The sequence below is a fragment of the Peromyscus leucopus genome, chromosome 2 (assembly GCF_004664715.2).
Source record: "Peromyscus leucopus breed LL Stock chromosome 2, UCI_PerLeu_2.1, whole genome shotgun sequence".
NCBI lineage: Eukaryota > Metazoa > Chordata > Mammalia > Rodentia > Cricetidae > Peromyscus > Peromyscus leucopus.
The window spans coordinates 147,306,530-147,332,097 of NC_051064.1; the positions used below are offsets into that span (position 1 = coordinate 147,306,530).

At 47.7% G+C, this 25,568-nt stretch overlaps 1 protein-coding gene across 2 annotated transcripts; it reads right to left on the bottom strand.

Annotated features, from left to right (window-relative positions):
- Positions 1 to 493: 493 nt before the first annotated feature.
- Positions 494 to 25,343, bottom strand: Nmnat1 (nicotinamide nucleotide adenylyltransferase 1). Of its 2 annotated transcripts, none has more exons than XM_037203191.1 (5): positions 25,255 to 25,343; positions 7,835 to 7,999; positions 6,414 to 6,598; positions 1,461 to 1,603; positions 494 to 1,084 (listed from the first exon to the last, which is right to left on the bottom strand). In XM_037203191.1, the coding sequence occupies exons 2-5, from the start codon at positions 7,841 to 7,843 to the stop codon at positions 672 to 674; spliced, it is 750 nt and encodes a 249-aa protein (XP_037059086.1). In that variant the 5' UTR covers positions 7,844 to 7,999; positions 25,255 to 25,343; the 3' UTR covers positions 494 to 671. The 2 variants fall into 2 exon arrangements, with proteins under 2 accessions (XP_037059086.1, XP_028749457.1); XM_028893624.2 differs by having other exon boundaries at positions 6,414 to 6,588; positions 7,817 to 7,999; positions 25,255 to 25,337.
- Positions 25,344 to 25,568: the final 225 nt, after the last annotated feature.

Below are 25,568 nucleotides of genomic sequence, written 5' to 3' on the forward strand. Positions count from 1 at the left end.
TGCCTCAGCTCCTGGAGCAGCGGGGGTTACAGGTGTGCATCACTGACCTGACTGAAGTAAGACCGTTCTTCCTTCTTTCTGTGTGTGGGTGTTTTCCTGCGTGTATGTCTGTGCAGCATGCATGTGCCTGGAGCACTCAGAGGCCAGAGAGGGCATCAGATCCCCTGAAAGGGAAGTTACAGACAGTTGTGAACTGCCATGTGAGTGCTGGGAACTGAATCTGGGTCCCCTGGAAGAGCACTGGGTGTCTTAACCTCTCCAGCCTCTAAAGGGGAGCTTTTGAATGGATTTACTCTTTTTTTTTATTTTTTTATTTTTTATTTATTTATTTATTTTTGGTTTCTCGAGACAGGGTTTCTCTGTGTAGCTTTGCGCCTTTCCTGGAGCTCACTTGGTAGCCCAGGCTGGCCTCGAACTCACAGAGATCCACCTGGCTCTGCCTCCCAAGTGCTGGGATTAAAGGCGTGCGCCACCAACGCCCGGCTCTCTTTTTTTTTTTTTAAATGGCCTTATTTAAAACATTCATCTTAGCAACTGATCTTAATTTCCTGTTGGTTTTTAATCAAACCTTTAAACTTGAGTTTACGAAACAGGATGGCGATTCCTTCCCTGAGCTACTAACACTGGGTCATTTTGAATTTCCACAAAGGCACCTGATGTCATGCATAGCATCATGCTGTGGAATTGTGCTTCGCCTCAGCGATGTTCCTCTGCAGAGGAGCCAGGATGACCCCAACATTCCTGTCTTCACTCTCAGAGCTGTACAAATCATGCTTTTCAATGTACTCTTGGACAAGGTCTGGTACCAAGTATCGGATGCTCTGGCCCCTTCTGAGAGCTCTCCGGATCTTAGTGGATGAGATGTCGTTGGTGATCCATTCATCCACCAGGTGGATGTTGCTCTGATGTCTCCACAGCACATCGGACTCGTAGATGAATTTCTGAGCATCACTGCCAGTCCGAGTGATACATATGAGCCCGTAGTTGGCCACAATTTGCGTGATGTCCTCTATCTTCCACAAGTTGGGGACACTGAAGGACTCCAGTAAATCTGCCCCACACAGCAATTTCACCCTGGGCACACCTTGAAGGAAGAACCAAACAGAGCTTCAGAGTTTGTTTTCTTTTTTCTTTTTCCAAGACAGGGTTTCTCTCTGTAACAGTCCTAATTGTCCTGGAACTCGCTCTGTAGACCAGGTTTGCCTCAAACTCAGAGATCTACCTCCCAAGTGCTAGGGTTAAAGGTGTGCACCACCACCAACTGGTGGGCTCATTTTCTTAATAATCACCCATATTAAAGTGGTTGTGCATGTGCATGAATGCAAGATAAGTAGATCTGCTCTTTTACCTCAGAACCAATCTCCCCATCCTACAATCAGGAACCCAGCAGGTATGGAATAAGAAATAAGCCTGCTGTGGAGTCCTAGCAACCTTTGGGGTCCTGGTCAAACACCACAAACCTGTTGGTTTGGGCTCTTGGGGCTTCTTTGGACTAGAATCCTGCTTCTGTTCAGCCCACTTCCTCTTCCGCCCAGGCCTGTCCAGCACAGGAGAGCTTTGTGGGTGGTCACAGCTGCCAGCTGCCAGCTTCTCCTGATGGTGTCTACAAAATGACAACACAAAAGAATGTTCCTTAGGGGGCTGGAGAGATGGCTCAGTGGTTAAGAGCAGTGGCTGTTCTTCCAGAGGACCCAGGTTCAATTCTCAGCACCCACATGGCAGCTCACAACTGTCCAGTTCCAGGGGACCCAACACTCTCACACAGTCATACATGTACACAAAACACAAATGTACATTAAATAAAAAGATAAAATTAAGAAAAAAAAGAATGTGATGTCAGAGTGCTCTCTGAAGTATTCTTGTGAATGTTGTGTGCGCTGCAACAGTGAGAGTTAATAGTAATCACTTGTTCCTTTGCACACCTCTGACCCAATCTTCTCAAGTTCTCACGTTAGGAGAAGTAGGAGAAGTAACGGAGAGGAAAACAGAGAGGTCAGAGTTGCACCTGGAGCAGGGTTCCTGACATTCATCAACTGACGGAGAGAAGACACTGTCGGCTCTGTCAGGCGCTGTCAGCCCCTCTGAGAGAGGAGCTGATTAAACTGCCCAGTCTTTTATGTTCAACAGAACCTTGATTTGAACCCAGCAGTCTGGTCCAGAGCCTACAGCCTTGACCGTGACAGACCAGGGCCCGATCTTGCAATGAAGAAGCACACGGCATGGACAGGGACTGGGAGGCAGGCGGCCGAGGCCTTCAAAGGCAGCAGCAGCAGCAGCCACACTGCAGGAGCTGGGCCGGCGGCAGCAGAGGTTCAGTCCTCAGTCACTGCAAAGCTACCCCAGCACAGGGACTGGACAGCACCCCAAACCCAGCAGGGGTCCCCCTAATCCCTCTCCTGCTCAAGGGCCAAACTGAATGTGCGGGAGGTGTGATAAGTTGCCATGGAGCCGGAGAGGGACGAGTGGGGATGAAACAGGAGCATGGCCTCCAGGGGAGAGTTCTGACCATCAGCAGGGAGACTGTTCTTCTGTTAACCCTAAAAAGGGAGTCCAGACAGCTGCCACCTTCTGCTCAATGCCCCGTCCAACCCTAACATTAGACAGAGACCTCATGGAAACTTCCAGTGTGGCTGAGATTCTGTAGGTGAGACCATCGGGGAGAGTCCTGGGAGAGAGATGCCACTGCCACACTGTAGCACCCTCCATGACCCACAGCTCAGGGCCTGGTGCCCTCTGTCTGTGACATCAGCAGCCACAGAGCTCAGTGGGAGCAGATCAGGTCCTCCTCTACTGTTCAAGGGCCACTGTGCTGTCTCCAGTCTCTTTAACACGTGGCTCTCAGCATCCCAGCATACTGCACTCACAGTGCCCAGAGTGGCTTCCGTGTCCTGCTCTGACCCCTTCCTTATCCAGCCAGTCTGGAGGACTGAGATCCTAAGAACAGGCATTAGATAGGGTCTTCAGAAAGCCCCTTAATCCACTCTCAATATTATGAAGAGACAGTTAGACACTGCCTCCTTCCCTGGACTGCCTTCATAGGTCTGGGCACAGAGGTCTGGAGAGCCTCCTGGGTGCCCCTGGAGCAGCACGCCCGGTTGGCTGGACCCTGGGCAAGCACTGCCTGACACTCCTCCTCATTAACCATGACAAAGCCGGGCGGCGGTGGCGCACACCTTTGATCCCAGAGCTCAGGAGGCAGAGGCAGGCGGATCTCTGGGAGTTTGAGGCCAGCCTGGTCTACAGAATGAGTTCCAGGACAGCCAGAGCTGTTAATACAGAGAAACCCTGTGTTGAAAAACCAAAAGAAAGAAAAAGAAATGAAAAGAAGAGAGAGAGAGAGAGAGAAGAGAGAGAGAGAGAGAGAGAGAGAGAGAGAAGAGAGAGAGCACACGAGCGCGCACTGTTGGGAGAGGGATGTGGGGCAGAGGAACCTCTTCAGAACTGTCAGTACTCTTCCCGAGCAAATCCTAAGAACAAAGAAAAGTTCAGACATTTATAAGTTTGGGGGGGGCTGGCAGGAATTTTCACATCTTCTGGTTTAATTTAACACAGTGTAAGTGACAAAGAGCACAGAAGAGCCAGATCCTAAGTGGAGAACTGTCAGGTCACATCTCAGCCTGCTTATGAACCCTGACCCAGAGATGCTGCAGGAGTCTTGACTTCATGGCCTCAGGCTGTGGCCCCGGCCTTTTTTTTTTTTTTTTTGGTTTTTCGAGACAGGGTTTCTCTGCGTAGTTTTGCGCCTTTCCTGGAGCTCACTTGGTAGCCCAGGCTGGCCTCGAACTCACAGAGATCCGCCTGCCTCTGCCTCCCGAGTGCTGGGATTAAAGGCGTGTGCCACCACCGCCCGGCCGGCCCCGGCCTTTTTAAGTAATCATTATCTTTTACAGGTAGGCCTATGCTCTAGCCTCCCCTTTAAGCCATTTCCTTCCTTCCCTCTTCCACACCTAAGAGGACTGATCACCACAATCTCCTTGAGGAACTCTAGGAGTTTTCCTTTATTCTCTGACAGAGATATCTCTGAAGAACAAATGTGTCACCCCATGCTTAAAGAGGCAAAGGCTTGCTGGGCGGTGATGGCGCACACCTTTAATCCCAACACTTGGGAGGCAGAGGCAGGCAGATCTCTGTGAGTTCGAGGCTAGGCTGAAGAGTGAGTTCCAGGAAAGGCGCAAAGCTACACAGAAAAACCAAAAAAAAAAAAAAAAAAAAAAAAAAAAAAAAAAAAAAGATGCAGAGGCTTAGTTAGACTCCGCACCCTGTGGCAGCCTTTTGTAGGAAAGTGCAGCCTTGGTGTGTGGGCTGAATAAGAATGGTCCCCACAGGCTCACGTATCTAAGTGCTTCATCACCAGGAACTGGCACTCTGAAAGGATCAGAACAGCCAGAAGGTGTGGCCTTGTTGGTGGAAGTATGTCATGGGAGTGGGTTTTAGGTTTCAAAAGCCCATGCCAAGGCCTGGGTCTCTCTCAGCCTGCTGATGAGAATGTAGCTCTCAGCTGCTGCTCCAGCACACTGTCTGCCTCCATGCTCCCTGCCAGGATGATAATGGACCAAACCTCTGAAACCGTAAGCCAGCTCCCAGTAAAATGCTTCCTCTTATAAGCATTGCCTTGTCGCGGTGTCTCTTCACAGCAACAGAGCTGCTGCGGGCTGTAGGAATATATCATAAGAACTCAGCTGGTTATGGCAAAGTCACTACCTGGAGGAATCAGGGAATTCCTCCAGAGGAAGCCAAATCCCAAGGAGTTTTTGGTGTTACTTGGCTTGTTATATGTCAGCTGTCTTCTGTTATGAAAATCATGTGTGCCTTCATAGTTTTCCCAATTGACTTTTCCCTAAGAAGGGCTAACAGTGTGGACTGATCACTCTCTGGACATACACATTCCAGGTATTTGGAGAACAGCCTCAGGAAAGGCTTTCTCTGGAATCAGATATCTCCCTTGGCCACTTTCAAGGACTAGCAGTAATAACAGTCCACATGCAAGTCTCCTGATTTAAGGTAAATTCCACAAGGAGACACTACCTAGGTCAGATGGATGTTAAGTAATAGCTTTACACAATTCAGCTCGGACCCTCCTTTCTTACAGCTTTACTAACTTTATAGACCTCTAACTACTTACCTAGCCACTTCTAGGAATATTTAGATAACTTTCTGTGCTGACAGCTATGCTCAGCCAGAACTCCCAGTTCAAGTCTCCCTGTAATTATCATCATCCGGCCAGGTCCATCCCCAGATGGAGGAAAGTGCCTTATCAGAGATACCTCTGTACTCTCTAAGAACAGACTTAAGCATCCGGGCCACCTGTTTGAGAAGGCCTGGCGGATGTGCCAATTAAGCCTTACTTCCTCCTTTCCCAAACCTTACCTCTAGTTCCAAATCTCCCTTTAACTATCACCAGAGGCATCTAGCTGTACACAGGTTGCCTAGCGACTGAGCACACTTTCCCCCACTCTGCAGAAAAATGTCAGATAGCTTGGACAGATAGGAGCTACAGGAAAAAAAAAAGAAGACAGTTTTATTTTCTCCCATTGACCTAGCAACTTATAGATTCTTAACACTTTATAAGATTATAGTTGAGCACATAAGAGACCTCTTCTTAGATATTACCTGAATTTAGCCTTTAGTTAATTCATTTCCCCATTGGTCACTTCCCTTTGGGGTTGCAAATGATAATTAACAGTTATTGCCTCCCTATGTGATTCTTATCACCCTTCCATTTGACCCTGGAAGCCTGGTTTTGGACTGCTAAGGGAATACTGCTTGTAAGTGTATATATACCAGGACTTCCCGGGCACGAGAGGACAGAGAAGAGTAAAGAGAATGGAAGAACTAGATGGGTAAGAACTTGAGAGGAACAAACTGAGATGGGGAAGAACTGGATTGAAGGGCTAGAAGAGAGGACAAGAGGAATGACATGGAAGATGAGGAAGAGCCAGATGGGGAAGAACAAGATGAGGAAGAGCCAGATGAGAGAGAAGGAGACGGGAGAGGAGCTGATAGGGGAAAGAACTAGATAGATGAGAACCTAGAAGGGAAAGAACTAGATGAAGGAATTAAGATAGAACCTAGAGGGGACAGTAGACAAATACAGAGAAATCAGCAGAATAGAAGCTGTGTAGAGAGAGAACTATCACAGAATAATAAAGTGTATGAACTAAGGAGTTTCGTGTACATAGATTCATTTCTTCTCATTAAAGATTAATTATCAGCTGGTTGTAGATTCTTCCCGGACCCTGGGAGGGGACAATCGAGGGGCTGGACCCCCATAGTCCTCGATACAGAGCAGTGACTAAGACCCTTGGGGACAACCTCAGACCTGTCAATCAGAGGCAGGAGAACAGAAAACATGGCAACGGGAACAATCCCGCCCCCTTCCCCGGAACCAGTGATGTGGACCGCACTACAGTTACCTGAGCACCTTCACGGTCTCCACCCACTCCTTCTGAAGACTTTCCCACGTGTCCACTTCCACCCACTGTGAATTCTTGGTGGCAAGTTCTGCCATGATAATCCGGTGGTGGGCAGGGATGAGGCCTTTCTTCTTGTACGCATCGCCAACAGGTGAAATTATGCCTTTGATAACTTCTGTATTTTCCTGGATTAAAGAGTTGGCTTGATATTAGGAATAACAAACCAGACTTTATGGACAGGAAATATGACCGATACTATTTTATAGTTACAATTTCCACCTCTCTCTCTCTCTCTCTCTCTCTCTCTCACAAAGAGTCAAATTTAGTAGCTAACTGAAACTGTGGAAAGACTGATAATCTGAGTTCAATTCCCAGGACACCCATGGTGAAGGGAAGAACAGACTTTTTCTCCACTGACCCCTCGTGTATACCATGTCACACATAACACCCGCACACGTAAGTAAGTAGTTTTTAAATTAGAAAAGAAACTGTAATAACAGATTTTAAGTTATCGTTGAAAGTACTTTAAGTGTACAATTCTGTACTGTTGAGCACATGCACGCTGTTACACAACCTTCACAACTTTCATTTTCTCCAACTAAAGCCCTACACACCCCTTACACACTCACTCTGGGTGAGTGTGCCAACATGGCTTACACTTAAAGTTCTTGTTGGTCAGAACTCCAATCAGAACTGCTGAGTTCCCTTGTGAAAAGCCTGAATCAACCTGCACTGTTCCCTGGAGCAGATGCAGGGATCCGTCTCTCCACCTCGGCACTGACAGCACAAGCAAGCATGTTCCGGGCAGGATCTGCTCTGCCCCGCCCTTTCCTATGTTAGTCACACCCCCACCCCCCTCCCCCCCCTTCTCTTTTCTCCCTGACACAAGGTCTCACTGTGTAGTCATGGCTGTCCGGAAACTAGACCAGGCTGGTCTGGAACTCACAAAGACCCACCTGCCTCAGACTTCCGAGTGCTGACAGCTGGGATTAAAGACATGCACCATCACACCCGGCCACATGCACACCTCCTTCAGCTGGGATTAAAGACATGCACCATCACACCGCATGCACACCTCCTTGCGGCATTCTTTGCACAAGCACCTCTCCTGCTGAGCTACCTCGCTGGCCCCGTTCACTTTTTTTGGCTAAATTTCTATGCTAGGAAACAGAGCAACATGCTGTGTCCAGGATCAGGCACTCACACCGAAACAGTCAAGTGTCTCTAGTTGTTTTTGTTTGGTGTTCGAGACAGGGTTTCTTTGTGTAGCCTTGGCTGTCCTAGAACTCTCTCTGAGGATCAGGCTGGCCTCGAACTCACAGAGATCCGCCTGCCTCTGCCTCCTGAGTGCCGGGGTTAAAGGCGTGCGCCACCACCCAGCTTTGCCTCCAGTCTTAAGCTACCTAGGTTATCGCTCCTACCTGTTGCATTCATGTAGTCCCTGGCCAGCTCAAAGAGTCTGAGGTGCATGTTGGTGATTGGATTAAAGGAACCGCAGGCCAGGAGGACCACTTCTGTCTTCTCGGATGAGTCCATGGTGAGAAGTTGGAGTTGTTGATCTAAGTGGAAACCTCTGACACCATTGTCTACAAAGGAAAAAGGAAGCAAGCTCATTTATAGATCTCTTGACATCCGCCCGGGTTCTCCCTGCAAATGGTGGGCACAATCTTGGCTTCACTGATTGAGATGAACTGCAAAACCGGCTTCACTTTCTGCCCTTTGTTTGGATAGAGTGTGCAGTTCCTACCGAGAAGAGTGGGATAGAACTCTCTATTCCTTATGATTCGATTTGCCCAAAAGAATATGGCAGAAAAGATAGCATGTTAGTCCTGAGCCTAGCACTTAGAGGCTATTAGATCATAGTTTTCTGCTGTTATAGTAACATATAATAACATGCTAGAGGATACATGTCTCTAACTCCAGAATGTGGGAGAGGGACACAGGAGGAGATGGCAACGAAGTCTCACAGGCCAAGCTGGCCTAAAACTGGCTACGAAGCCGAAGATACCTTTGAACTCCTGATCCTCTTGCCTTCACATCCCAGGCGCTGGGATTACAGGTGTGACACCATGACTGGCTAAAGCTGGGTACATTTTAAAGAAAAGAGGTTGCACAGGCCTAAGGACATAGCCCAGCATCCTGGCTGTGTCCCGGCACGGTGGAGGAAGAGGAGGCAAACCAGTGCTGTTCAGAAAGGGCCAAGCCTACGGGGTGGCCTAACTTTGAAACAAGGCGCACACCTTTAATCTTAGCACTCAGGAGGCAGAGGCTGGTGGATCTCTGAGTTTGAGGCCAGCCTGGTCTACAGAGCGAGTTCCAGGACAGCCACAGCTACACAGAGAAACCCTGTCTCAAAAAAGACCAATCAACCAACAAAACAAAACAAAAAACCTGTTCTTCTGAGAACCAATTTATCCTCTCTCTCTTTCTTTTTTTCTTCTGAGACAGGGTTTCTCTGTGTAGTTTTGGTGCCTGTCCTGGATCTCGCTCTATAGATCCAATTTACCCTCTTGACTCCCTTGCTTTCCACAGGCACTTCTCCTGAAGGAGCCACCTCAGCCGGGCCACACTGGACACCAAGCTTCCAGCACATGGACTTCTGAGGAAACACTCAGACAACAAACACCTCAACTTAGAGCAGACGTCCCTGTCTTCTGCTGCGGCCTCTACCATGAAAACAAGCCCCTGCCAGACTGCTCGGCCATGACAGCTGCACCCACCACCCTGCTGCTGCTAAGACAGCTGACCTCTCAATAGGTGGCTGCAGCCATAGAGGCTAGCCAAGCCACAGCCAGGCCACAACCAAGCCACAGCCAGGCCGCCACCCAGCCACCCGCCCCACAGCCAGGCCACAGCGCACAGCCAGCACAGCCAAGCCACAGCCAGGCCACAGCCAGGCCACAGCCAACCCACAGCCAAGCCAGGCCACAGCCAGGCCACAGCCACACAGATGCAAGATCCACACAACCACAGCCAAACAGCAGCCACAGCCAGGCCACAGCCAAGATGCTGATTCCCACAGCCAGGCCACAGCCAGGCCACAGCCAGGCCACAGCCAGGATGCTGATTCCCACAGCCAGGCCACAGCCAGGCCACAGCCAAGCCACAGCCAGGCCACAGCCAGGCCACAGCCAAGATGCCGATTCCCACAGCAAGCCCAGGTGACACCAGAAGCTCACGATCAGCAAACCCACAGGTGGTCCTGAGTCACAAGCAGAAGTGAATATGTACTGATGGATGTCACTCAGGTTTTGTGACAGAATTTTATTAAAGTAATTTACAGGGCTGGGGATCTAGCCAAGTGACAGAACACTTGCCTAACGTATATGAGGTGTTCAATTCCCCATAGCAAACGAGTAAACAGACACACAAACAAGGTAATTTATATAGTTCTTGAAAAAAAACAAGAGAAGCAGCAGTGACGGCGTCAGTGGGATGGAGGGAAGCATGTCTGAGGCCCCCAAACCAAACAGTCCCCTGGAGTTCCAGCTGCCTGGGGCGGGGTGGGAGAGTGGGGGCGTGGGGAGGTGGGAGGAGGGTGAGGCAAGGATCTGAGAAGACCTGGACGAAAGACCAAGATTTCATCTCAAAAAATCTTCCCAATCTCCCCTCCTCAAAAAACAAGAACAAAAACAATAGCACAAAACAAACAAAAACCACCAGGGTCTGGGAGACGGTTCGTCAGTAAAGTCTTAGGTGCTTTTCCGTCCCGCAAACATGAGGACCTGAATTTGATCCCCAGAACCACATAAAAAAGCCAGGCACAGACTGGAGGGTGTCAAGGCATCTCTGGCTAGCCAGTCTCTCCAAATCCAAAAGTTCCAGGTTCAAAGCAGAGCCAGCCAGTCTAGTTCAATCAACAGGCTCTAAGTTCTGTGTGAGACCCTATTTCAAAAGCTAAGGTGGACAGCTATTGAGGATGACACTGAAAAAACTCAGTGGCCATCTTGAGAGACACTCCCCCCTCCCCCCAAAGGTATTTGCTGGCCAGCAGTTTTAGAATTGATCATAAGTTGAACTTATGGGAAAATAAGGCTGAAACAATAAATCTATGTATCCTGGGCTTGGCAAAACAAGATATGAGGAGTAATGGGCTCAACTGACCAGAACTTGACCTCAGAGGAAAGTAGGACTGGAACAATAAATCTGAATGTGTATATATCCTGGGTTCAACAAAAGCAAGACATAGGGAGTAAAAAATTATGTCCCTGTAGATACCCTGAATCCTGTTTGCCATCAGTAACCTCATGCTTATAACTTCAGAGAACTACCTCACCCCTAGCCGCCTCGTCCAATCCCAAGCCGTGTGTAAACCTTTCCTATATAAACCCCTTCAAGTGAGTGCTCAGGGACATCCTCTCCACCCGCTGTGTTGGATGGTGGATGCAGACCAAGCCGGAGCTTATTTGTTATCAATAAACCCTTTTGTGTTCTGCATCGGATATTGGCTCTGTGGGGGTCTTGCTTGGGGGTCTTGTGACTCGGGCACACCACCACCACATACTTACCCTGGCTTCCACATGCATACACATGCATACATACATACATGTGCACCTTCACACACACACACACACACACACACACACACACACACACACACACTGACCAACCAATAAAACCAAACAACAGGGAAACTCCTAAATGTGGACAGAAAATTAGGAACAGCCATTATGTTTAGTATACTGTTAAATGAGTTGAGGCTGGGGCTATAGCTCAGTGTCGAGTGCCTGCCTCACATGCAGGTACCGGATGCCCTAGGTTCATTCCCCACTAGTGTTCTTCCCCTCCGAGAGAGAGAGAGAGAGAGAGAGAGAGAGAGAGAGAGAGAGAGAGAGAGAGAGAGAAGAATGAGCAAAACCAGGGTTCCCTAACTCTATCCCTTCTAGTGTTACCTCTATCCACTCACTTCCCATACGATGCACCTGCTGGAGAGCTGGGAGAAACAGAAGGGCCAGAAGTTCAAGGCCAGCCTGGGCTATAACATCTCCCAGGCCTAGGGAACTGGGATATCTGCCAGCCCTGGGAATGCCCAAGTCAGGTTCTAGACACTAAGGAACCCCCAAGGAAAAGCGGAGCCGAAGGAAGGAAAGGCTAAGAGCATGCTGTGGAGAGTCAGGGAGCTGCCTGGGGTCTAGAGACAGAGATGGAACAAAATGCTCCCAGCCCCACCCTGTGCTGCGGGATGAGCTCAGGTTTCCTTCCCCTTGGTGACGGAGAAGGCTGGTGGAAGTTGATCTCTCAGCGCACAGGAGGCACTCTTCGTCCTTTGTCACACTGAGGACCTGTCTCAGATATCCATCCTGGCTTTACCAATTCAGCCATCTCAGCTAGACTCCTGACCCTCCAAGGCACAGAAGGGTTAAGTTACAGTGAGCTCCTACCTCGTGGCCTGTCCCAACATGAAGGTGACCGATGGGTGTGGAATCTCAGGCAGAACTGTTGGGATCGCCACCGGACCAGTGTCGCCATGATTCACTTTTGTGTGGTCCACACAGCCCATCGCCTGCACTGCTGGCTGCCGAGGTCACACCGGCTCAGGCTGTAAGTGCTCCTCCCCAGCACACTGCCGAGGTCACACCAGCTCAGGCTGTAAGTGCTCCTCCCCAGCACACTGCCGAGGTCACACCGGCTCAGGCTGTAAGTGCTCCTCCCCAGCACCGCCAGGTCACACCAGCTCAGGCTGTAAGTGCTCCTCCCCAGCACACTGCCGAGGTCACACCGGCTCAGGCTGTAAGTGCTCCTCCCCAGCACACTGTGTCAGAAGGTTCACTGCTTCCTGGGGCAGTTCTTCAAGTTTAACTAAAAATTTACTTCTAAATTACCCATCTTTTGAGTTTTAAAGACACCGTGATGGGAACATTAATGTAACATCTTGGAAGCATTAACTACAACTACAGCTGTCTCAAAGAGCACTGTGACTCTCCTGGGCTCCCCTTGTCCCATTTCCAGATGCTCAGTCTAAAGCCATGTTGGCGCACTGTTAAATGACCTGCCCATCAGACTACCTCTCACAACCGCCCCTAAATGGATGCTATTTCTTTCAAACTAGTAACTTTAAGCATGAGCCTATATCTTGTTCCGATGCTGCTACAGGTGTTTTAAATAGTGTAGATTTTGAAGGTATCTATTCCTTAGAGCACCTTCATTTGAAGGTGCAATAATTGTTTTCTATGAATATCCTACAGACATCTGGCCCTAAACCCTACTAATAAAAGAAACAATTAAAGTGAGAATAGCTAGTTGGGGAGGAGACGGACTATTATTTAACGATTAATGTTTGCAGCAGCTAGCAGTGATTCCCATCTGGTCTGCAGGCTGTGGTAAGCAGGCTACCTCCATTGACTGGTCACACTCAGTGTGGCTCCACCAACTGTAGGCAACGCTATCAGAGGTGTAGGCGAGGATCCTAATTGTTTCGCTTACTGCTGCTGTTTGTCCCTGTCAAATTTCCTGAACCCTGGTTTCTGCATTTTTAAAATAGGGACCCAAGTCTTGGCAACATGTACCTCTAGTCCCAGTCCTTGGCGAGCTGAAGCAGGAGGATTGCTTTAGCACAGGAGTTCAAGAAGAACCTGGGGAACGTAGGAAGACTTAGTCTTCAAAAAAAAAAAAAAGGGTGTGCATTCATGTGCTTGTGTGGTGGTGGTGCTTTCTTTAACCCCAGCACTCAGAAGGCAGAAGCAGGAATGAGTTCAAGGCCAGCCTGGTATATGTAGGGAGTTTCTGGCCATAAAGACATGTAGTGAGGTCTTATTGTAAAAAAAGAAAAAGAAAATGGCAAGGGGGAGTACATAGTCCTTACCTTATAGAATTTTGTGACTATTAAATAAGATAATGCAAATAAGATATTCAAGATATTTATCCAGTTTCAAATATGAACTTTTTTCTTTTTCTATTTATGCTTACTTTGAGTTAATACTTCTCACTATTTGTGTGTTGTTTCATAACATTAACTTAATTACGGTAAAGGGATCAAGGTTCTACAGATTTCCTAACGAGCCCAATAATGGCAGCTAGTAACTCTTTGCTTAGGTATTAACAGGTATATTTCACTGGAGAGTGGAGTGCATGGCAATTCACTTTTGCCTGGTTTAATTAGCATGAAACAGAACTTGAATTTGGTTCCTTGGAGTCCTAAAGGTGTACCTCCCTGTCCCTGTGCCGTGCAGCCAGGTGGCGGTGTTCCTGTTTGGGATCGGCACCCTGACTCTCCAGTTCTATGTGCTGCTAAGGTGAGTCACGGCCCAGGAGGCCTCACCTGTGGGGAGGTGCGGGTACCCCCTGGAGTTCCTGCTACATGCTTAGGCGCTGCCTGCCCCTTGCCTCTGCTCCTATTACTGGTGGCAGTCAAGTCCACCTCTTTGCATTCTTGAAAACCTCAGTGGAGTGAAGGCTGCAGAGATTTGCACAGATTAAGTTTAACTTTTAACAAATATTTACTTACAGTATAAGAAGTCATTCAATGGGAGATGGTGAGGGTACCAGTGTCACCATTCACGGATTTCCTAGAGGTCAGGCCCAAGGGTCTAAGTGTTAGCTAATGTCTGCAAGGCTGAGGGCAAGGCGGACACAATCAATCAGTTGGATTCCGAATTGATGTGCCATTCATATTCAGAGACCGTCCACTAACAACTGTGGAGGCTAGAGACCGTCCACTAACAACTGTGGAGGCTAGAGACCGTCCACTAACAACTGTGGAGGCTAGAGACCGTCCACTAACAACTGTGGAGGCTAGAGACCGTAAAAAAAAAAAAAAAAAAACCGTCCACTAACAACTGTGGAGGCTAGAGACCGTCCACTAACAACTGTGGAGGCTAGAGACCGTCCACTGACAGCTATCATGGAAGAAGCAAAGCAAACACAATCTAGTTGCTTAAAATAGTCACAATCTTAAAAATGTGGAAATTCTACGAAAAATCTGAAAACTGAGAATCTATTGACTTGATGGGGATACAAAGAGAAGGCATGAGCTGGTGGTAATTGCACAATGCAAGTCTACCAGAGGAGGTTTGTACACAATACAGTGCAATTCTTTACTCCCAAAGGTCAGAATTTCTACGAAGCATTTTTGCCAAACCATCAAATGAGGATTAGGAACCTAAGCATTATTTCCTAGTTTCGATTAATGGTATTCATTACCAAGCTGCCAGGAGCCAAGATGAAGCCACTGTCAGAGTAGAGTTAGACACGAAGGGTGCGCCTGATGCTCCGCAGACACAGGGTTCTGCAGTGATGAAGGGTACCAGCCTGTGAATTGCCTTTCAGGCCCAGATCCTCGAGGTACTGCAGTCAGCCTCTCCTGGCCAACCTGGTTGGTAGTATCATCTTCACCTTCTTCACCCTGGGTAGGTGTGCGGCTGCCTGTAAGTACTCAGCAGGTGTCTATTGTTTGATAAAGCGGCTAAGACAAGGCTTCTGCTCTAGAGACATTCACAGACTGGTACACAAGAAAAAAATCACAGTGAAAACTCCGATGGTTGGCTGGGTTGCAGATCAAAGGTAGAATGTTCGATTAGCATGTATGATGCCCTGAGTTTGATTGGCACTATCATTAAAAATAAAACAAAACTAGGCCGGGCGGTGGTGGCGCACGCCTTTAATCCCAGCACTCGGGAGGCAGAGCCAGGCGGATCTCTGTGAGTTCGAGGCCAGCCTGGGCTACCAAGTGAGTCCCAGGAAAGGCGCAAAGCTACACAGAGAAAAACAAAACTTTAAATGACGAGAATCTTTTAAACTTATTGGGTAGCAACGCTCATAGTTATCCTACAATTAGAATGTGAAACTGAGGCTAAATGTAGTAAAATAAATCACATTTTTCTCCTTTCTTCCCACTCATTATTTGGGGGGTACGGTGTTAGTTTCTTGAGATGGATGGTTTTGCATTCAGCGTGTATGGTTAGGCTCAAACTCATGGTAATCTTCCTGCCTCTCAACCTTCAATGCTGGGATTACATGCATGGGCCACCATGCCTGAACTGTAACAGTCTATATAGTTATAAGAAAGTTCTGGGCCAGGCGGTGGTGGCTCAAGCCTTTAATCTACAGAGTGAGTTCCAGGATGGTCACCAAAGCTACACAGAGAAACTCTGTCTCCAAAAATAAAAAAATAAAAAAAAAAAAAAGAAAGAAATTTTTGGATTTAGTTATTCATTCAATTAATAGTGCTGGGCCACCAAGCTGGCTCAGCAGGTAAAGGTGCTTGCTGGGTAGGCCTGGCAACCTGAGTTCTATTCCAGGAATCCATGGGAAAGGTAGAAGGAGAGAACAGACTGTGGTGACATATTGTGTGCCCTAATAAAATTTGCCTGAAGATCAGAGAACAGAACAAGCCACTAGATTAAACATGGAGGCCAGGCAGTGGTGGCACACACCTTTAATCCTAGCACTTGGGGAGGCAGAGATCGGTCTGGATCTTTTTGAGTTCAAACCCACCCTGGACTACATGAGATTGGCTCAGTCTAGGAGAGAAACAGCCAGGCAGTGGTGACACACACCTTTAATCTCAGCACTTGAGATCTCATGCCTCTGCTACCAGTATTTGGGAAGCACACATGCCTTTAATCCCAGCACCAGGAAGGAAGTGATATGGCTGGGCAGAGAAGGTATATAAGGTGTGAGGAGACAGGAATTAAGCTCTTTTCGGCTGAACCCCTTTAGGCTGAGGAGAGGGGGAAAGAAGACTGTGAGCTTGAGGCTAGCCTGGGCTACAATAAGAGTCTGTTCCAAGACACAAAACAAAACAACGAAAAGGGGCATGTCTCTGAGCCAATGACACCTAACGAGCACTGCGTCTTGTCCTTCCAGGTCTCGTGGTACTGCTCACTCAGATGGAGCCGGCCCCACAGGCCCTGAGGGTAACCTTCTCTGTGTTTGGTGCCGGGTCCTTTAGTGAAGGAGCGTGCACAGTGCTGTTGACAGTCTTGGCATCAGATTGTGTATGTTTTTTCCTTCTTTCTTTCTTTTTTAACATAAATTTATCTATGTGTATGATTACATGCATGCCACAATATTTGAAGAGGACAACTTGTGGGTTCCAGGTCTCTTCTATCTTTTTTTTTTTTTTTAATTTTTTTTATGTGCATTAGTGTTTTGCCATGAACTGGAGTTACAGACAGTTGTGAGCTGCCATGTGGGTGCTGGGAATTGAACCCAGGTCCTTGGAAGAGCATTCTCTGCTCTTAACCACTGAGCCATCTCTCCAGCACCACTTCCTCCATCTTTTATGTGGGCTCTAGGGATCAAATTCAGGCTACCAGGCTCAGCAGCAAACATTTACCCAGTGAACCATCTCTTTTTTCCTTTGGTTTTTCAAGTCAGGGTTTCTCTGTGTAGCCCTGGCTGTTCTGAAACTCATTTCGTAGACCAGGCTGGCCTCAAACTCAGAGATCTTCCTGCCTCTGCCTCCTGAGTGCTGGGATTTAAGGTGTGCACTACCACTACCTAGCTTTGTTTTTAAGAATTTTAAAACATGCCGGCAGGTGGTGGCGTTCGCCTTTAATCCCAGCACTCTGGAGGCAGAGCCAGGCAGATCTCTGTGAGTTCCAGGTCAGCCTGGTCTACAGAGAAGCTCCAGGAACCAAAACTACACAGAGAAACCCTGTCTCGAAAAACCAAAAGAATTTCAAAATGCTCATCTTACTCTGAAAGCTTGGTTACAAATAGACAACCATCACTTTTCAATATTTACTATCTACTTGTGCAGAAGATAGAAATATACAGACATGGGATTCCTAGTGAGATGCACAGTGCAGTTACTTTAGGAAAGTCAAAACCACTCTAGGAGCCAGAGGGAGAGCTCAGTTGGTAAAGTGTTTGCCTCATATTTGAGGACCTGAATTTGATCCTCAGAACACACATGAAAATGATGGGTGTGGTGGTACACACTTGTAATTCCAGTGTTGGGGAGGTGAAGACAAGCAGACCCCCAGGCTTAAGGGCTGCCAGCCTAGTCTAACAGCATGAGGCCCCGTCTCAAAGGAGCAGACAGCATTCCTGAGGATATCTGAGGTATCCCCCTGCCTCTACATGCAGTACGCACTTGCATAAACATGTACACCTTCATGCACACATGAATATGTGCACAAAAAAGAAGAAACCATTTTTTAAAGGAGTATGGGTTTTTAGCTCATTGGTGGAAAACATGCTTAGTATGTATGAGACCCGGGTTCCATGCCAGCACATTCCTAAAAACAAGTTCTGGGTCAGCCTGGGCTACATAGAAACACTATATCAAAACCCGAACAAAGCAGGGCAGTGGTGGTGCATGCCTTTAATCCCAACACTCAGAAGGTAGAGGTAGGCAGATCACTTGGGTTTTTGTCCAGCCTGGTCTACAGAGTGAGTTTCAGGACAGCCAGAGCTACACAGAGAAACCCTGTCTTGAAAAACAACAACAACAAAAAGCCAAACAAAACCCAACCAAACACCACTGGCGCAATAACAAAGGTGTTCCTGATGGTGCTTTTTGCTTCTCACACAGGAGAGAACTACCCCTGAACTTTACTATTTATCTGTGCTGTTGTCAGTGGGCAACCTGGTATCCACGGGTAAGTAAACACTCCCAAGTTCCCATCCGGGTCAGATGCTTGCACACCCCTCAACAGAAGACACTGCTTAATTAAGAAAGCTCAGTATGTTGTGAGGAGCCCTGGCTCCTGCTGCAGGACCCTCTGAGACAACAGAGTTCAACAGGAATGGGAGGCTTGGCATGAGATATGAAGCACCCTGGGGATGTAGCTCAGCGGAGAGAGTGCTGGCCCAGCACAGCAGAGGTCCTGGGCTCACGAGCACTGCCTATGCCCAGGTGGTGGCACACAGCTGGTAATTCTAGACACTCCTGAGGTGACAGCAGGAGGAGCAGTAATTCAACCAGTTCCTGGCCCACCCGGGACATAAGATACTCTGCACTCAGGAAGCAGACGCAGGTGGATCTCCGTGAGTCTGAGGCTAGCCTGGTCTACATAGTAAGTTGCAGGAACTATACAAAGAGAAACCCTGTCTCAAAGACAGATCTTTTCACAGCAGCAGTGGTTAGCTGCACAGGACTAGTTCTCTCAACATTCCATCATCATGCCAGAGGAGGGGCCTGGAAGGCCCCACCCCCCTGAGCAGCTATAGGAAGTTGATGGTTGCTGGTGCAGGGTGTCAGGTTTCTCATTGGTGTACCCCCTGGTAAGTTGCTCTTACTCCCCCACCACACACGCACGCATGCACGCACTCACGCATGCATGCACAGGAACCTTAATTAAAGCCTCTGGGCCACAGAGAACAAAAGGAGACCTGGGGGTGGGAGGGACTTGCTGGGAAGGAGGGTTTTGATGGAGGGGAGGGGACAAGAGGCTACTGTTGGAATATGACCAACAAGCGTGTTATATATGTGGCCCCCATGTGTACGAACTTTTGAAGCAATCATTTTTCCAATGTAGCACTTTTATTGATTATTTGTAAATTTCCCATCATGCACCCCATCACACCGACTTCCCAGTCCTCCCAGGTCCACCCCTCCCACCCTTGTGACCTCCCCCCAAAAGAGAAGAGAAGAAAAAAAACATACCAAGTCCAATCTGTGTTGCCCTTATGCTCACTGGAGCATGGTCACACTCGCAGTGGCCAGCCCCTTAAAGAAAAGGGAGTCCTTCCCCACCCCCGCCACGAGCCACCACCTGTGGGGAGCCACGCTTCAGCGTCCCTCTCACAAGTTTGAAGAGTTCTCTTCAATGGCTTCCTGTTCAGGCCTCTTTTTGTGGGGTGGGGAAGAGAGGTCCTCACAGAAGCCTTCTGTGTCTCTTATTCTTAACCGTGAGTCTGCTGTCACCGACACCAGTGCAAAAGAAGCTTCCGTGAGAAGGAATTGGTTTTTTAGAGCCCCCCTCCTCCCAGTTCCGCTCCACCTTAATTAGACCCTGCACTTTGTCCTGCAGTGCTTTTCTCTGGCATGGGGCTCATCTGGCTGTCCAAAGTGACCTGTCCAAGGCCAGATGCGAAGCCAACAGTCTGAGGCTAGCCCACGGGTCCTGCTGCTCTCCTGCCTCGGTTACAGCCTGGGTCAACTGAGCCTGCCCCAGCAGCACTGCCGCTGCCATCAAGCATCTCAAAGACTGTCTCCAAGCTGCCACTTCTGCACCATGGCCACAACAGGAAGCATGCCAAGACCAGCCATCGTGGAAGGAAGTGGCTCTCAAACATGAATGAGCACTGAAGAAGCAGGAAATGAATTCATTGGTCAAGTGACGTCACAGGATTGCCATCACCAACAAATTCACGCAAAGGAGGAGTGGGGGTCTTCACACCTCTCAAGATTGTTGCTCTGGCTTCTATAAACCTCAGTTTCCTGTCCAGAGAAGCTAGGATCTGAGCTGGCGTCGGCCGCAGAACGTAAGCACGGATGAAAGAAGGGAAATCGCCTATTTCAGAACCAGCCTTGCAAGGACACGGTGACTCGGACCAGTCATCTCCCAAGATCAATTTACTGATTCTTCACGTTGTGGGGAATTTGGGATAAAGAGGCTCTCTTTATGGATTACAACAATCTTTCATATCATTACAGCCAATCACTTTGTAGCCAAGTGTCTGAGTTTCATTCTGTTGCTCTGACAAAACCCTGACCAAAAGCAACTTGGGAGGAAAAGCTCATTTACCTTCTATTCCCAGGTCAGTCCATCAGGGAAGGATGCTGGGGCAGAAGTAGAGATTTCTGACGATGCTTGCTGGCTTCCTTCATAGCGAAGACCACCTGGCAGGGAATGGTGTTGCCCAATGTGCTGGGCCCCTTCTCCATCAAAGTACAGGACAGTCTCCCACAGACACGCCCACAGGCCAATCTAATCTAGACAATTCTTCATCAAGTCATTCCTTTCTGATGACGTTAGGCTATGGCAGTTAACAGTTAAAGCTGACAGTGAACTTTTACCCCTTTTCAACTTGGCACACTAACACATCACTTTAAACCATAACTTTTCAGTTTCTTGTCCCCAAAGTCTCATGTTAATATTATAATACAAAGCATAGGCCAACTGCTAAAATTCTCAGTCTTTAAAAATTTCAATACTTTTAAAATTCTAAGTCTCTTTGAAAGTTCTTTTCTTTCTTTCTTTCTTTCTTTCTTTCTTTCTTTCTTTCTTTCTTTCTTTCTTTCTTTCTTTCTTACTTACTTTTTTTTTTGTTTGTTTTTTGTTTTTTGAGATGGGTTTTACTGGGTAGCCCTGGCTGTCCTGGAACTCACTCTGTAGACCAGGCTGGCCTTGAACTCACAGAGATCCATCTGCCTCTGCCTCCCCACTGCTGGTATTAAAGTCATGCACCACTGCTGCTTTGCTCAATACAATAGCTTTTATGCCATTAAGAAAACAAACAAACAAAAAAACAAAAACCTCATAGAAGACCTCAGACATTGCCAAGTTCAGCTACTAGCTTGAGTATAGTCTTGGCCCCCTCTGGACTACAACTCCATGTAATGACCCTGAGGAAATATTTTCCTATTTGTCCCAATGAAGCCCAGAAAATTTCACATCAATGTCATTGATCTCTTACTAAACTGGCCGTTTGGCCCCAGCTGATCAGCACCACAGATTCTTAATAGAAAACATAAAGGTGGCGAATGCCTTTAGTCCCAGTACTTGGGAGGCAGAGGAGTTTGAAGATAGCCTGGTCTACAGAGTGAAAGCAAGAGTGAGGGCCTGGGCTACACAGAGAAACCTTGTCTAAAAAAAAAAAAAAGAAAGAAAGAAAGAAAGAAAGAAAGAAAGAAAGAAAGAAAGAAAGAAAGGAAGGAAGAAAGGAAGGAAGAAAGAAAGAAAAGAAAAGAAAAGAAAGAAAACATCACACAAATAGCCCTGATATTCTTTTCTTCCCTCTGAAACTTCACAAGCCAGACCACCACTGTCTGCATTTTGCTCAGTAATAACATCTAAGTTCTCCTAAAAACAGCCCATTAAGTTTTCATGATCAAATCTCACACACTGAGTGAAAGGATCCAGACATGAGAATACGCTGTTGGAGTCCACTTATAAGAAGTCCTATCTGGGTCATGATACATATTTATATAATGACAGAAGGTGACTCGGTGGTTACCTAGGGTGAGTTGGGAGTGTTAAGCACTGGAGAAGGCATCTTCGGGATTCTTACTTATGGTATCCCCACCCTCTTTCCTGTACCTCTCTTAGAATGACAATACAGCGACTCATTCTCCTTGAATGTGTCTATTTCAATTAGGCTTATATTCCTATCATAATGATGCTGAACATGATAATAACAATAGCAATGTTCACTGACTTATTCCTACATGTCGAGCATCTCCTATGAACTCATGGAATCCTGACCACACAATGAGGTGGGACTATCACCAAACACACCATCTTTTCATATGAAGACACTGGGGCTTAGAGGGGTTGATTAACTTGCCCAGGATCTGACAAGTGGAGTAACACTGTTAATTCTAAAAGTCAAAGCTCTTACCCATCATGCAAGACTTACAAGATATCTGTTAGTGGACAGAGAAAAGAGACCCAGGACTAGAGATATACAGGACTCCCCTGGCATTCAGGAGGCTCTGAGTTCAAGCCCTGGCAGTGCATAAACAGGATGGGTAGTAAACCTTGGGCGGTGGAAACCGAAGAATCAGGAGTTCAATGTCATTACACATCGAGTTCAAGGCCGAGAGGGGCTACATGAAGGCTCTGCCTCAAAAATGAGTGAAATATATAATTAAATCCAACATGAGCATTAGGTATATAGAACATTAGGTTTGGGTGTGAGGCTCTTGGTTCAACCCCCGACACCACATAAATTAAGAAAGGCGGCCCAAGAGTACAGAAAGCCTTTGGCTTGTGGTCCTTCCCACTACGCACACTCCATCTGCCCCAGTATGGCTCCCGTATACTAAGTCCAAGCCGAGGTCCCCTAAGCTCCTCCTATCAAGCCCTGCATTTATTTAGCTTCCCAATTAGGATTCCCACTGCTGAGTGACTATCTTAACACATCATTCCTCCTTCCTGCCTCTACACAAGAACCCAAAGGCATGCCAGAAGACTCAACATGGAATTGCAGAATCCTGACCCAGAGGAAGCAACTGCAGTACACAGAAGGCAGGACTTTCCTCCACAGCTAAGACTGCACACACTAACACCAGCGACCATGCCTGAAACCAGGAACGCTCTATCATTATCAACACTAAGGAAGGAGCCTTAGTCACTTAGAGTGGTCACACACTCTTTAATCCTCGAATTCCAGTGAGTTCGAGCCTAGGCTGGTCTCAAAATCAAACAAACAAACCTACAGAAGTACACTGTGAACAAGAGTCCATTCAGCGAATCCTTCAAACGGTTGAAGTCTCCAGGCTTGCTCCTTCGCTTGCTTTATTTGTGAGACAGAGCCTTGCTGTGAAGTCCTGGCTGACGTGGAACTCCATTTTGCTTGTTTAACATTAACTTTATTTGTCTCTGATAGGGAGGACAAGCAAACCCACACGGGACTTGATTCCAAGCCCTAATTCACTACCCAGAGCAAAGTAAAACTGTCTCTTCCATCTCCTGTTAGCACTATATGGAATGTGCTTTTTTCCTTATCCTGTTTTCTTACAAGGACAAAACTCCCAGATGTATAGTGGTGACATCCTGTCCCTCAAGAGTAATCGGCCACTTTCCTGTGTTTACATTAGAAAAAAATTTCGGAGAATTGTCATCCATATGACTACTAGAAAAAAAAAAATCCAAACCACTTGAGTAACATTCAAAAGGACCTTGTTTCTCTATGCCTTACCCCATAGTTCTGGGGATAGAACCCAGGATCAAGCACATGGCAATATACCCTCCATCACTGAACTATGACCCTAGCCCAAGGTTATTCTTTTTTCTTTCCTGTCAAATGGCAACCTGAAATCTCTCTCTCTCTCTCTCTCTCTCTCTGAGACAGGGCCTCATTATGTAGCTCTGGCTATCCTAGAGCTCACTCTATAGACCAGGCTGGCCTTGAACTCACAGTGCTGGGATTAAAGATGTGTATCACAATGCCTGGCTCTGAATCTGTCACTTTTCTCCTCCTCCTCCTCCTCCTCTTTTTTTTTTTTTTTTTTTTTTTTTTAAATAAGGGCTCATGTAGCTTAGGCTGGCCTGGAACTCCTGGTTGTCTGGCCTTAGCATCCCAAGCACTGGAATTACAGTTGTGGACTACTGAACTCATTTGTTTGTTTGTTTTTTGAGACAGGGTTTCTCTGTAGCTTTGGAGCCTGTCCTGGATCTCTCTCTGTAGACCAGGCTGGCCTAGAACTCACAGAGATCCACCTGCCTCTGCTGGGATCAAAGGCTTGTGCCAACCACTGCCTGGCTATTGCACTCATTTTTAATTTATGCTGTTTGGTTGGATTTTGTTTGTTTTAAGACTGGGTTTCAGTCGGCAGTGGTGTCCCATGCCTTTAATCCAAGCATTTGGGAGGTAGAGGCAGGCAGATCTCTGTGATTTTGAGGTCAGCCTGGTCTACAAAGTGAGTTCCATGACAGCCAGGATTGTTACATAGAGAACCGCCCCCCTCCCCGCAAAGACAGGGTTTCATGTTCCTAGGCTGTTCTAGAACTCATTTTGGAGCCTCCACCTCAGAGTGTACCACCATCCCCAGCTTACGTGGTGCTGGCGATTAAACCCAGGGCTTTATGCAACCGAGCTAGAACTGAGCTTTGTCTCCAGCCCCATGAATCTCACTTACTGGTGGCTGCCTCCTCCTCATCTCTCTCCCCTTCCAATTTCAGCTTTTGGCTGAAAAGTTCCCACAACTTAGGCTTCCGTTCTAGTAGAACAAAGTTCCCTCACACTCGTTGCATTCCAACTAAGAAGTTAGCACACATTCTCACATCAAAAATTAGAGATAAATGCATCAACACAACAGGCACACCGTCTTGACTTGGAAGCATTTTTGCAAAGTAGGCTGATAGTTGGATAGAAAAGCCGTTTCAAAATTGCAACTGCAGCCGGGCAGTGGTGGCGCACGCCTTTAATCCCAGCACTCGGGAGGCAGAGACAGGCGGATCTCTGTGAGTTCGAGGCCAACCTGGGCTACCAAGTGAGTTCCAGGAAAGGCACAAAGCTACACAAGAGAAACCCTGTCTCGAAAAACAAAACAAAAAAAAAAAAAAACAAAAAAACAAAATTGCAACTGCAAACAATAGCAACAACAACAAAAAATAAGCAACAACAACAACAACAACAACAACCGAGGCAAAGCGCCTGCAGCAACACACCCCTTAGAGCGCTATGATAATTCAAGCTTGAAGTTTGAACTGATGGAATGAAATGCAAATTTTAATACTGTCTTTGAACGAAGTTTACCACAAAACCCGATGGCCTGTGGATCTCTGTACTGCCTCTCAAGGAAGAAGAAATCACCCCCAAAGTTTTTCCACTCAGTTCCCAGGTAACGTTTCAAGTCCATTCAGCAGATATTTTCCTAGTTCTCAAAGGGTTTGACAAACCGCTTTCAGGCAAGTGGATCTGATCTTTTCCAGATTTGGAAAGAACTTAGGAGGAAAGGAAAAGTCCTTCACAAAAGCCGGTTTCTTCCCCAGTGCCTCTTACCCACAGCCCTCTAAGCACATGGGCGCTGGCTCTCAAGACACCTCTACTGAGGGTCCCCACGTGAATTGACGGGCACCAAGGCTACAGGAAATATTACTAACTTTGGAACCGAAATAGAAGTAAAGGGCAAGAGTCGACTATGAAGATCCGGCTTCAGGGGCCGTTACAAAGGACTCTAAAGGCCCAGGCACTGTGCATTCCCCCTTGCTTGGCACAAGAAGGGGCACTGGGCTAACGCTCCCAAAGGCGGGTACTCTAGGGCCGAGTGCGGGGTCCTTACCGGGCCCTGACGGCCAAACGGACCCAGTCCTCCAGCAGACAACCTCGGCCCGGAAGCCAGCGCAGGGAACACTGCGGCCGCGCTTTCATTGGTTCCATGCAGCCGGAAGTGCATGCGTCTAGCGGAAGTGCTCCTCCGGCGTGGTCCGCCCGGTCGAGGCTGTCAGGGGCGGGGCCCCTGGTTCCAAACACTAGGATCCGGAGAGCAGCGGCGGGCGGGGAACGCGAGGGCAGGACGAGGTTGTCCTGTTCCTGGTCAAACGCGAGAGGCTTTTCGAAGGACTCCGCGACACAACAGGTGACCACCGCCTGCGG

Coding starts and splice junctions, on each gene's coding strand:
- Nmnat1 (XM_028893624.2), bottom strand. CDS start 7,949: ATGGACTCATCCGAGAAGACAGAAGTGGTCCTCCTGGCCTGCGGTTCC. Junction 6,589..7,816: donor AGGTAGGAGCGATAACCTAG/GTAGCTTAAGAC, acceptor AGGAAAATACAG/AAGTTATCAAAGGCATAATT. Junction 1,085..1,460: donor CCAAGAGCCCAAACCAACAG/GTTTGTGGTGTT, acceptor TCTTCCTTCAAG/GTGTGCCCAGGGTGAAATTG.